Here is a 12327-nt window from a genome sequence, read left to right on the forward strand (position 1 = left end):
GAATCGCAAAAGCGAACGTGGCTGCCCTTTGCGGGGCTTTTGGAAGAGTGACATTTCAGCCGTCATGATTTTCTGGGAGAAAGGGTGGGCAGGGAACACCTCCATCACTCTTTGGGCGCGTCAACCCCGCCGGCCGGCCGACTGTCCCGCCCAGAAAGTCGGAGCCCGGCCCCTTCGCCCTCCTCCGCCTCTTCCCCGCCCTCCGTCCCTCAGTCCGGACAGGGCGGCCCCTCAAGGCAACGCCACCCGCCCAGCCTCCTCCCCTCTTATCTCGGAGAGCGTAGTGGAGATAACGGCGGGGGCGCCCCCGCCCGGGCCATGACCAGCCGGAGAGGTAAGAGGGTGCCGGGGGGCGGCGAGTTGTCGTGCCCGGGCCCCTGAGGCGGAAGGGGGCGGCTGTGATGCGCACTGTTCTCTGTGCTCTCCCCTCCTCAAGGCCTCTGGATCCCTTCCCCGGCTAGAGAGTGAATGCCCATGAATGGGGCCGTGTCTTTCCCAAACTTATTGCAAGGCAGTAATTTCCTGCTGTCACCTGAGATGCCACCTTTTGATCTTCCTGGCAGGGCTGGTGTGAAGCTTTTCCTGGAGACAAAGTTGTGGAAAGCCCTTCTGGGGGCAACCGCCTGGCATCCTGTATGGGGTTGCCTCCAGAATTTCATTGACAGGGTTTCTGTGCCTGTTAACAGCTGCACCTCAGGGAGAAGCATTTTCCAGCAGGGACAAAGTGCTGGAGTCAAAGGCCCAGAAGCCACTCTCTAACTTTGCTACCTGCTACTGTACAGTAATGTGATTTGCACAGCCAGGCCACGATTACAGCCATTGAAGGCCTTGGCTAAGAGACCTGGGGAGGCTCAGACTTCATAGCATCTGATCATGAGAAGCAAAACCCAATTCTTCCCTATATCTATTCAGTGAAAGTAGAACATTTGGCCTTGGTAAAAAGACTGCTTATAAACCTTTATCAAGTTTACAAAAGTATGGAATTAATAGAGACATTCACAACATTCATAGAGGAATCATTGTACTACGGTATATGCAAAGTCAGAACAGTTTCTACCAAGCTCTTTTGGATGCAAACTTCTCAATTATACTATTAAAATCAGTAACTAAACTTACCAGTAAACTTACGATATCTCTGTTTGAGGATTGAATAAAATAATTGGTTTATACAAGGTGGAATTGTTGGGTATAATTTTGAATAATGTTTTGAATAATTTTCTATAGCTGTTTCTTTTTCAGTTTATTATTAAAACTCCCCCCTTTTTTTGCAAGAGGCTGATGCCCTCTAGTTTATGAGGCTGTGGGCTCTAGCCTGCTCAGCTCATACGTAAATCAGGAACTGTGCACACACATCCAGGTCTTGGATTGTCATTGCCAATGCAGTGCCCATCAGATTTGTGGACTACAACTCCCATAATCCTTGACCATTGGCCATGCTGTCTGGGGCAAAGAGGCATTGTAGTCCAAAATGTTTAGAGGGCAACACATTGGTTACTCCTGGGATAGAGTCCTGGATTGTAGGTGGTGAGATTCAAATCTCTGCTCAGTCCCAAAGGTATAAACCTTTGACCTGCTGCTGCCTCTCAGCTGACCTGCCTTGCAAGGCTGTTGTGAGGATTTAAAGGGAGGCTGCTTAAAGAGTGGGGTAAATAATATAATTAACAACTTTCTGCAAAGCTTCTCTATCCCCGGGCAAGGAGGAGTAATGATCTGACTCAGTCCATTTTCCTAGCAGCCTTGGTCTCTTGTCAAAAAAATATATGTAACCGGCAGCTTAGATGCCCTTTATTTATTTCACAAAACTTACATACTGCTCAGCTGTGATAAAACCTTAGAGTGATTTACAAAAAGAAGAAAACCATAGGATTATCAGTAAAGAAAGAAAGAAAAACAGTTGAAAATAAGTGTTTAAAACATTCAAAAAATAATTGAGATCAGCAGCAAGCTAAAGAGCAGCTTAAAACACATGTTAACGTGTCTGGCTAAGCTTGCCTAAAGAAAAATGTTTTTTAGCAGGTGCCAAAAAAAGTACAGTGAAGGCACCTGTTTGATGTCAATAGGCAGGGAGTTGCAACCTGCAGGTGCTGTTGCACAGAATGAATATTATGTGGCACCTGCAACAGTCCTAGTTCCCCAGATTGGTTCAGTTGAGTGGGCATTTGTAGAGTAAGGCGATTTCTCTTAAAATAGAATGCCCACCTAATGCCTGTATGGAACAGAGAAGCAGGGTCCGGGTGACTTAAGGTAAGGACATGTGTTTCTGCACTTGGAAAACCCCTTATATTGCTCTGATCTCATGAAGCCTTCCAACAGTGTGAACTAGTGTCTTTTTAATTCTGAGGGTGGTACAGGAAGAGGGTGAACCCTTCTGCAAGGGTTCTGGGCAGAGAGGTTGTCCACCCCTACAGCAAACAGCAGACAGCTGCGGGTGAGTAATAAGTGCTTTCCTAGGATGCACAGCCCATTTATGGCAGGGGACACAATGTGGGTCCCAGCCTAAGAATATCAGAAGAGCCCTGCAACTAGACCTGGCCAAAGGCACATTTAGTCAAGTATCCTGTTCTTCCAGTAGCCAGAAGGATGCCCCGATAGGAAATCTGCAAGCAGGACCTGAGTGCAACAGCAGCGCTCTCCCTGCTTGTGATTCCTGGCAACTGGTATTTACACTGTTCAAAATTAGCCAGTCACATTGTGCACCTGCCTTTCAACCACTTGTGACCAAGCGAAGATGCCTAGGTGCCAGGATGGCACCTGATATCTCCACCATCTGGAGATCATCGGATCTGGACTGCTTTCACACACTAATACGCCCATCCCAAAGAGTTCTGTCAGTTATATTTTATTTGCACAATTGGGACGAGTTCCTGGAACCAAAATGCCTATTTCTGTGCAGCCTGAACAAGAGCAGTCACCATTAAGAAAAAGAGATCGGAATAAGCCAGTATATATGTGGACTGTGCCTGGATCAAGTGATTCTTCTTCTGTAAGTTCTCAAAGCTCAAAGCTCACTAGCCAGAATCAATCACAGTCAGTCCATCATTTGAAAAATAAGACTTTAGAGCCAGCTGCCCCCAAAATGGCAACTAGATGTTCCATTTGGACGACTACAACATTGGTTTAAGGAGCCATTCGGCACCTAACATATATATCTGAGTTTCTAACACAGTGAAGCATGCTGCCTCCAACCATGAAGGCAGAGCTTAGCTGTGTTCGTTGTCCTCCCCGCAAGTAAAGCACAATCCATAGCCCACTTGAGATTCCATAGCAGACAAATCAATGCTTATGTGGTTGGCTTTGAAACAGAAAGGTTTGCATACTCCTGGATTGGAAGAAGGAAATCTCCTAACATCTCCAGCTTTCTTCCTGGGGTGTGGTGGCATGTTGTGAGAAGTGATTGTCTCAGGGTCCTGAGCACTTGCAGACACAGCCCTCTTGTTCTGGGATCTGTACCCCCTGCTGGGAGCAAAAGAGCTACAGGGGGCTCAGCTGCCCTCTTGTTTGACTCCTCCCAGGAGCTGGTACAGACGCCCTTTGTTTTAGGGCTGTCCCTCACAAAGGGAAGCCCCCCTCCATGCACTGGTCTGGGGGACAGATGCTTCTTGAGGGCAGCAGAACCCACAGGAGGCTAGGGAGGCATCTGAACTTAGCCGCTTGGTTGATCAGGATCTCTGAGAGCCCTTTTCTAGAGTTGTAAGAAGCTCTTTGGATTTTTTTAGGGGGACAAAATAAAAGTGTGTGTGTGTTTCAAATTAAAAATGCCAAGTATATCAGAATGAGAGTAAATAGGGAGAGAACTCCAGCCTTCCTGTAGCCAGACAGCTAAGGCACTGGCTGGTGGTCCGAGGGGCTCAGAAGGGCCCTTCACCAGCCTCACCCAGCTGCTTCTTCTTCTTTGGCAATCCCTCATAGCCGAGTAAGATTGTCTTCCCTAAACACTGTTTTAACAATGAGTCGGTAAGTGTCTGTGGAGGCCAGTTCTGGGCCCACATGTCCTTCCACAGTGGGGGCACAGTGGAGTTCGATTGTCTCCAAAGCCCATGACACCTTTGGTAAAGGCTGTTCTCCGGCTGGAGCCCCAGTGTTTCCCAGTTGTCGGTGTTTATACTACATTTTTTAAGATTTGCCTTGAGAGAGTCTTTAAACCTCTTTTGTTCACCACCAGCATTACACTTTCCATTTTTAAGTTCGGAATAAAGTAGTTGCTTTGGAAGATGATCATCAGGCATCCGCACAACGTGACAAATCCAATGAAGCTGATGTTGAAGAATCATTGCTTCAACACTGGTGATCTTTGCTTCATCCAGTACACTGACCCAGCTGCACTGCTGTTCACCACCCTCCCCATGCTTTTGAGAGGCAGTGTTGCTTTTGGATGGGAGTCAGTCTGAGCCCCCATCCACAGGGGGACTCCCTTCCACAATCTGGTTAGGGCCAAAAATCTGTGGGCCAAAGCATTGTGTTTTGAATGACTTCCAAAGGGGGAAAGGCCATAACTAAGTGGTAGAGCCTCTGCTTGGCATGCAGAAGGTCCAGGTTTGATTCCTGATGGCATATACAGGGAGAGAACCCTGCCTGATATCCAGTAAGTGCTGTCACAACCACACCATGCATTTAAAGCACGTTTAAAGGGCACTTAAAGCGTGTGGCTTTCCTCAAGGAATCCTGGGAGGTGTAGCTTGTTAAGAGTGATGGGGGCTGTAGTTTGGTGAGCAGTTAAACTACATTTCCCATGATTCTTGGGGGTGGGGAGTTGTGTTCTTTAAATGTGCATTGAATGTACAGTGTGGATGCAATGTGGATCTATGGTCTGACTCTGTATAAGGCAGATAAACCAAATAGACCAGCAGTATAAGACTTGGTCTAAGGAAATCCTGTTTGTTTGTTTGTTTGTTTGTTTGTTTGTTTGTTTGTTTAAACAAACAAGCACACACTGGAACCAAGTTGCAAACGTGGTTCGTTGTAAGGTGGATATAAAACAGGGTTAGGTGAATTTGTGGAGAAGGGCAGCTGTTGGCTGTGACAGTGAGATGGAACCTTCCTTTCCAAAGGCAGTCTACCTCTGCCCACATAACAGGGGCAAATGATGTCAGCAGTGGGGCATGAGGGAGCGTGGCCTGCTGCCTGGTTAGGACTGGCAGCACCTGCCTGTGTGCAGGCATTGTGCTTTATAGCTCTGATCCTGTCTTGGCAGACACCCAGCGGGCTGTGGAGATCCTGGCAAGGTACCAGGGAAGTCTGCAGTCCCCGGCGGAGCGGCCTCTGCAAGTCTCCATCGAGAAAGTGGTTCACGTCTTCCAGAGCGAGCTCTTCCAGGCGCTGCTAGGTAAGGGTGCCTTGCAGCTGTACAGAGCCAAAGCACCTGGACATGCTTTGTGGGCAGATGGGCAGGGGGTGGAGGGCGGAGAGCAGTAGCTGTTTCTGCGCCTCTTGCAGGTCTCCCCGTGCCAGAGCTGTTTGTTACACAGGTGCTCGGATGAGCGGCTTCAGCGATTTGTACACATGATCACAGGGTTCTGCGACCTTCTGTCAAGCCGGTAGGAACTAGAGCTGGCTGTGCTGTCTGAGCAGAGCTTCCTATACAGCTGTTGCTGATTTACCTGGCCATAGCCATGCCCCAAATCAAATTTGACTGGCGGGGGAAACATTGGTTCCTCCCCTCCCCCCCAGCTGGACTATAGAGCAGCTTTTGCTGACCAGATGTCCTCCAGCTGGGCTGAACTGCAACTTATTTCTTTATTTATTGCTCCATATACACCTTCCGTCTCTCTCCCTCCAAGGGGTTCTCCTGCCCTTCATATAATCCCCACAACAATCCTGTGAGGCTGGGTTAGCATGAGAGGCAGTGACTGGGCTAAGGTCATCCAGTGAAAGCTTCATGGCCAAGTGAGGGAATTTGCACCGTGGTTTCCAAGGACCTGGTCCAATGCTCTGACCACTTCACCACCACTTGCTCCATCAGCCCCAACGATGGGAGTTGTAGTCCAACACATCTGGAGGGACCCTGGTTGGCGCTTCCCATGGTTTTCAGGCCCCCCACGCCCTTGGTTCCATAAACATATCCCCAGTGCCCTCACCCATCCCTATAAGAATCATTATTCATAATAGCAGGTTGCCCGACCCACTGCTGTTGGCATCCCTCTGTCCTGAGAGACAGTGGGGTGTGCCTCTGGGGGTGAAGTCAAACTGCTGCATTAGCCACACCAAAGGGATCTCTCTGGGGTGCAAGCCTGGGCAGTGTGTCTGGAGGTCCTGGGCTGCTCAGACGACAAGATCCCTCTCAACCTCATCGATCTGGTTCAAAGGAAAGTAGAGCAAGGTGTTTGGCACCTGCTTGGCTGCAGGAGTTGCCGGAAGGAGGCATACAAGGCGCCATCCAACCATCTTAGGAACACCACTCCGGATTTGTGTAGGGTTTACTCCTTAAGGAAAATAATAGCACAATAGTATTTTTAAAAAATGAGAATTAGTTGCATGTTTATTCAAAATCCAATTAAAGCAGTTGAGTTTAATTGATTCAGTGGTGCCAGCTTTGCAAATTCTGACAGTCAATTAGACCCTGCTTCCCACTTTCCTTTTAGAACCCCACTTTGTATTCCGCCTCCAGGGGGCAGTACCATCCGCTTTGGGAGCCACTACTCTGTAGCATCAAATGGCAGCTGCTCTATGTAGGACACAGAACATTGTTGGTCTATGTCCCTCTCCTGCCCTCTGGTAACAAATGCTTGAATTACCTGGGAAATTATTGATGCAACCCTCAAGCCCCACTTCCTCCTTGACTCCCCAGTTTTAGCCATATCCTTCTCCCCACTCCAGTCTTCTTAAAAAACAGTAACCAAGGGGAGTGTCCTGAAAGGTAGGGAAGTAGGTAAGGTGCCATTCATGCTAATAATAGTGTTTGTTATCATTCATTTTCAAGTGCTTTACAAAATTTTAGCTACTGGTAGTACTATCAGCAGCCCTGTAGCATGTCTGTATGGTTGTGAATTCAGGGGATTGGTCTGCATGATGGATGCCCAAATCTCCTCTTAACTCCTGGGGTCCTGGATCTATCAAGGGTTACAATCTAATGGAGGATTCAATTGTTGAGCTAGTCAGGCAAGGGTCATAGTTGTCATCTAAGTACCTTAAGTACAGTTGGTCATTAGTATAACAAAGAAAATGGCTCTGTGCCAGAGAGCAGATGGGTGGTGTTAAGTTAGAAAGACAAAAGCCAGAGTGGAGAGTTGTGTGTGAGAGAGAGCTGGTAGTTAGAAGCAGCCGCAAGCCAGAGAGGGAGAGCCATGCTTGATTTCTCCTGGAATCCAAGGCTGTGATTGGGACAACAAAGACTTTCTTGGTTGTTAATGCTGTGAGCCCCTCCAGCGTAGGCTCAGGTTGTGTATATGTGTGAATAAGCCATATGTCATAAAGACACCACAGTCTCCGCTGAACCTCATTCCTAGGAAACTGAACCCTGGGTATATGCCTGGAACCCATGCCTTATAGAGTTTCCTAAAAACAAGGATAGCAATAGGCTCTGTTTCAGTTGTTGACTTTAAAAATTGGGGAGGTGGTGGGAGGAGATTTTGAAGAAGGTTTTGGTGGACCTGAGCCACATTTACACCATACATTTAAAGCACTTTAAGAACTCACGGCTTCCCCCAAAGGATTATGGGAGCTGTGGTTTGTTAAGGGTGCTGGGAGTTTTCCGGAGACCCCCTATTCCCCTCAAAGCTACAGTTCCACTATGTGTGGTTGGACCATCAATCCCTCTTCACAAGGGACTTGGGAACTGTAGCTTTGCAAGGGGAATAGGGGACCGCCTAAAACCAATCTGCACCCTTAACAAACTACAGCTCCCAGAGTATTTTAGGGGAAGCCATGGTTGTTTAAAGTGGTATTGCCATGCTTCAAATCTGTTTTGTGAATGTGGCCCTAGAGCAGGGGAATGGACCTGCACCACTCCCCAATAGTTGGCCTAACATTCTGGGGAGAAAAGGGGCTGACCATTCCCAAAAAGAGGCACACCCTACCCCCTGGTTTGCAATGCTGCACTAGGAGCACCAGTTGGCATAGCAATAAGAGCTGTCCAGAGCCTATGCCCCTGGGCAGGATACATGAGGGAGAAGTTTGGGGGATACTAAATGGGATACTGTGTGTGGATTCCTATCAGGCCAAGGCTTGCTCTGATGACTTTTCCAGGTGGGAGCCACCTGAAGGAGGGATTCAGCCCTGCCCAGCTCAGTGGGAGCAACCAGCACAAGAGAGCAGGGCATGTCTGGCCGTAGCAAAGCCGCCAACTGCTGCTGTTGCTGCTTCCACTCAGGAATGTGAGACCCCGGCCCTGTGCACAGAGGAAATGCCTGGGCCTCCACCTCCTCACTGCCTCCTCCTCCTCTCAGCTTTTCCTGGCTGAGCTTGGGTAGCTGCCAAGCTGCTCCCATTCCCCTTCAATAGGCACAGTGGTGGTGGTGACAGCGACACACCAGCCAACCGTGATAAGTGAGGGCACATGTCAGGTTCTCTGGGAAGCCCCTGCTTGCTGCCTAGGTGGCTTTCCCACATGGACTCTGCTGCTCCAAGAAGATTATCGAAGGCAAATGTGGAAATGGAAGGGCCATATAACTATTTGGGCTTGTGCCGGTGCTTCTGACTAGGTGTGGGAGTATGGAGGAGGGGGCTGGGGAACAGCAGGCACCACCTTGAGAATGGGGTTATGGAGTATTAGGGAAGGGGTAGTACTGCTGGTGGGGGGCACATCATGCTCCTTCTGGTGTGGTTTGCCCACTTTTGGTCCCCACCCTGCACTTAGCTCTCAGCTCTCAGCTGGGGCCCCCAGAAGCTGTCAGCATGAGACAGCGGCCACGCCTCATGAAACTGCTACAACTGGCTGGCTAAACCAGGTGAGGGGAGCCGATGGGTCTCAAACCCTTGTTGAGTTAGGGGCTTGCCCTGCATGCAAAGACAAGCTCTGGTAGATTGAGCAGATGTGACCAATAGTGGGTCCAACAGTCAAGAAGGCGGTTTCTGCATGTGCTGTGGAGGGAAACTTGGGGCAGGTGGGGCTCATCCACTTGGGAAGATAGAAAATCCAGAAGGAGGAATAGTCTGGTCCTAAACCTCCACTGCCTTGTGGAATATCTTCAGGAGAAGAAAAAGCTAAGAAGCAAACTCTACATAAATCCAGAGTGGTGTCCCTAAGATGGTTGGATGTGCCTTGTTCGCCTACTTCTGTCAACTGCAGCCAAGGGGGGGCCAAACGTCTTGCGCTGCTTTCCTTTGAACCACATCAGTGAGGCCAAGAGGGGAGTCTTGTCCTCTGGGCAGCCCAGGACCTCCAGACACACCACCCAGGCTTGTGCCCTGGAGAGGTTACTTTGGTGCTGCTAATGCAGCAGCTTGACTTCACCGCCGGAGGTGCACTCCATTGTCTCTTGAGACAGATGGATGCCAGCAACAACTTAAAGGGCAACTTAAAGTGACCTCTTTTGCTGGCAAATCTTTCCTGTAGGGCAGGAATGATTCTGCCTTCCTCTGGCTCTGAGCAGAGCCCCAGGTCTTCCAGATGTGCAAGAGCTGGGAGTGGAAAAGAGAAGTTAGCAATGCATAGCTGTAAGCATGGAGTTGGTTGTGTTGCTGCTGAACTTCCTGCCTTGTGGGCAAATCTCACTGAGCTTGCTGTTGCTCACCTTGCTGTCTATGCTGACACTCCTGACTCATTTCACCCTGCCCAGCCTTGAGTGTTAAGAATCTCCCAAGGCAGCTGGAGCAATTCTGTTTCCTTTTGCATCTACATCTCTCTCGGCCTGTTTTTCAGATATCCAAGAGTGTTATGAGCTGAACTTGCTCTCTGCTTGCAAGCAGGATGGGGCCGTGGATCTGGAGAATGTGGGTGATGCCAGCAAAGAGGGCTACTTCGAGAATCATGACCATAACAGATATGGCCTGCAGGTGAGAGTGTGGGCTTCTGCTAAGGCCACCTTCAAGTTCCCCCCACCTCCATCCTCCAAGTCCAAGAGTTGGGGAACCCTTTGTGGAAGGACTGTGGCTTCATCATAGAGAATCTGCCTTGCATGCAGAAGTCCTCAGGTTCAACTCCTGCTATCTCCAGGTAGCACTGGGAGAGACGCCAGAGTGCCTCTGCCAATCAATGTTGACAATACTGAGCTTGATGGTCTGACATAGCCTTCTCCTTGGTGTGCTGTTTAAAGAGCATTCATCCTGATGAATAAATGTCTGTGGGTTGGTTAGACAATGTCAGCTATTTAATAATTCTGGTGGTGTTTGCACAGAAGTTAGATTATATTGCATCAAGGGATTGTTATCCCACATTTTCCTGTCACTTTCCTTACTGCAAAAAAATAAAAAAGTCCAGTGGGGGGAAGAGAAGCAGGTTCACAAAGCACCAAACCAACTTTAATGGTGCAATCTGAACCCTCACGTGCCTTCTTCAATTCCACCCGAAAACCAGCCTTGACTGCCCAGCCTGGGATAAAGCAACTTCCTATGCCAACCTTCAGTCTCCACGACTGCTTCATGGGGGCAGACCTACTGAGATGAGCTGCTGTGCTCATGCTCATTAGGCCTGACACTTGAATAAGTCTTTGCAGATTGCATTTTTTTGCAAACGAAGTGTTCACTCCAATTTGCATGATATTGTTTACTGCCTGCTTGCTCCTGACTACTAGATGGACCAGCCATCTAACACTGCATTAGACGGCTTCATTTGTTTCTGTCCAGTCACAGTTAAATGATGCAGGAGAGGTGTTCTAGAGGTGTGCTGGGTTAACTTAAGTGCCCTCCTGGATCAGGCCAAAGGCCCCCCCTAGACCAGCATGGTGGTCAACCAGATGCCTTAATGGGAAGCCCAAAAGCAGATGGTGATAGCACTCTCTCCAGCTGCAGTTCTTAACAACTGGTATTCAGAGGCATACGGCCTCCAACTGTAGAGGGAGACAGTAGCCACCATCGGTAGCTTGCTGTTCCACTGGGTTTCACCTTTGTGCACTCTCACATCCCTTTCTCATAGCATTAGGAATTGTGGATATCCAAAGAAACTGAAGATTGGAAGGTTCAGGACAGGCAAAAGGAAGTACAACTTTGTGAAGTGCATAGTTGAACTTTGGTCCCACATGAGTCAGTGACAGCCACCAATGTGGGTGGCTTTAAAAGAAGATGAGACAAATTCATGGAGAATAGGACTTATCGGTGGCTTTTGCCACCATGGCTGTGCCCTGCCTCCACGGCTGGAGGCAGCAATGCTTCTGAATTCCAGCTGCAGGAAACCACATTAGGGGAGAGAGCTCTTGTGTTTGGATCCTTCTTGCAGGTTTCCCACAGGCATCTGGTGGGTCACTGTGAGAACAGAATGACAGAATGCTGCTTTATTTGGGCTACTGACCTGATCTAGCAGGGCTCATTTCACCTTCTTACAAGTATGAGGATCTGAGCCAGGCAAAGTTGCAATTCTGTCTCAGAAGTGAACTCTCTTTCCCTTCCTTCTGGCTGTTTTCCTTTCCTGTAAGCTGGGAACAGAAGGTGCTTGCTGCCAGCTGAGCCCTCTTCCTCTAACAAAGTTTAAATATTTTGTTTTCAGGATGTCAGGTGGCCTATGGTGTAAAGGTTGGAGAATCCCCAGAGCCTTTATTGCAGGGATGGGAACCATTTTTAATCAAATGGCCGCATTCTCTTCTGAGTAACCTTCCAGGGGCCACATGCCGGAAGTGTGTGGGGCCAGAGGCAAAAGTGGGGGGAGGAGGAAGGAATGTAAACCTTACCTTTGTACAGTAGCTGATTTCACAGAATTATAGAATCGTAGAGTTGGAAGAGCCCCAAGAGTCATCTAGTCCAACCCCTTGCAATGCAGGAATCTCAGCTCATTCATTCATGAAAGATGGCCACCCAACCTCTGCTTAAAAACCTCAAATGGAGAGAGCCCACAGCCTCCCGAGAGAGTCCTGTCCACTGTCAAATAGCTCTTGCTGTCAGGAAGTTCTTCCTGATGTTTAGTTGGAATCTCCTTTCATATACCGTAGTTTAAATCTGTTGGTTCAGGTCCTACCCTCCACAACAGGAAAAAACAACCTTGCTCCATCTTCCATGGGTCACCCTCCTCTGCACATATTCCAGCTTGTCAACATCCTTCTGAAATTGTGCTGTCCAAAACTGGACACTGCATTCCAGTGTGGTCTGTCAAAGGCAGAATAGAGTGGGACTATGTCTTGCCTAGACCTGGACACTGTATTTCTGTTGATGCAGCTTAGATTAGCATTAGCATTAGCTTTTTTTTCTTTTTCTTTTTCTTTTTTTTGGTGCTGCTTCACACTGTTGACTCATGTGAAGCTTGTG

General features: G+C 48.6%; 1 protein-coding gene across 5 annotated transcripts in view; it reads left to right on the plus strand.

Moving 5' to 3' along the window:
- The first annotated feature begins 212 nt into the window (after positions 1 to 212).
- DLG3 (discs large MAGUK scaffold protein 3) overlaps positions 213 to 12327 on the plus strand; it is a 113378-nt gene continuing 101263 nt past the window's right edge. For 4 of the 5 annotated variants that reach the window (XM_081896917.1, XM_081896924.1, XM_081896920.1 and 1 more), the window contains exons 1-3: positions 213 to 334; positions 5192 to 5323; positions 9797 to 9930. In XM_081896917.1, the coding sequence (XP_081753043.1) occupies positions 319 to 334; positions 5192 to 5323; positions 9797 to 9930 (282 nt within the window). In that variant the 5' untranslated portion in view covers positions 213 to 318. The remainder of the gene's footprint in view (positions 335 to 5191; positions 5324 to 9796; positions 9931 to 12327) is intronic. The other variant, XM_081896923.1, reaches the window with a different exon arrangement.

This window comes from Podarcis melisellensis (genome assembly GCF_964234715.1).
Source record: "Podarcis melisellensis genome assembly, chromosome: Z".
NCBI classification, from domain to species: domain Eukaryota; kingdom Metazoa; phylum Chordata; class Lepidosauria; order Squamata; family Lacertidae; genus Podarcis; species Podarcis melisellensis.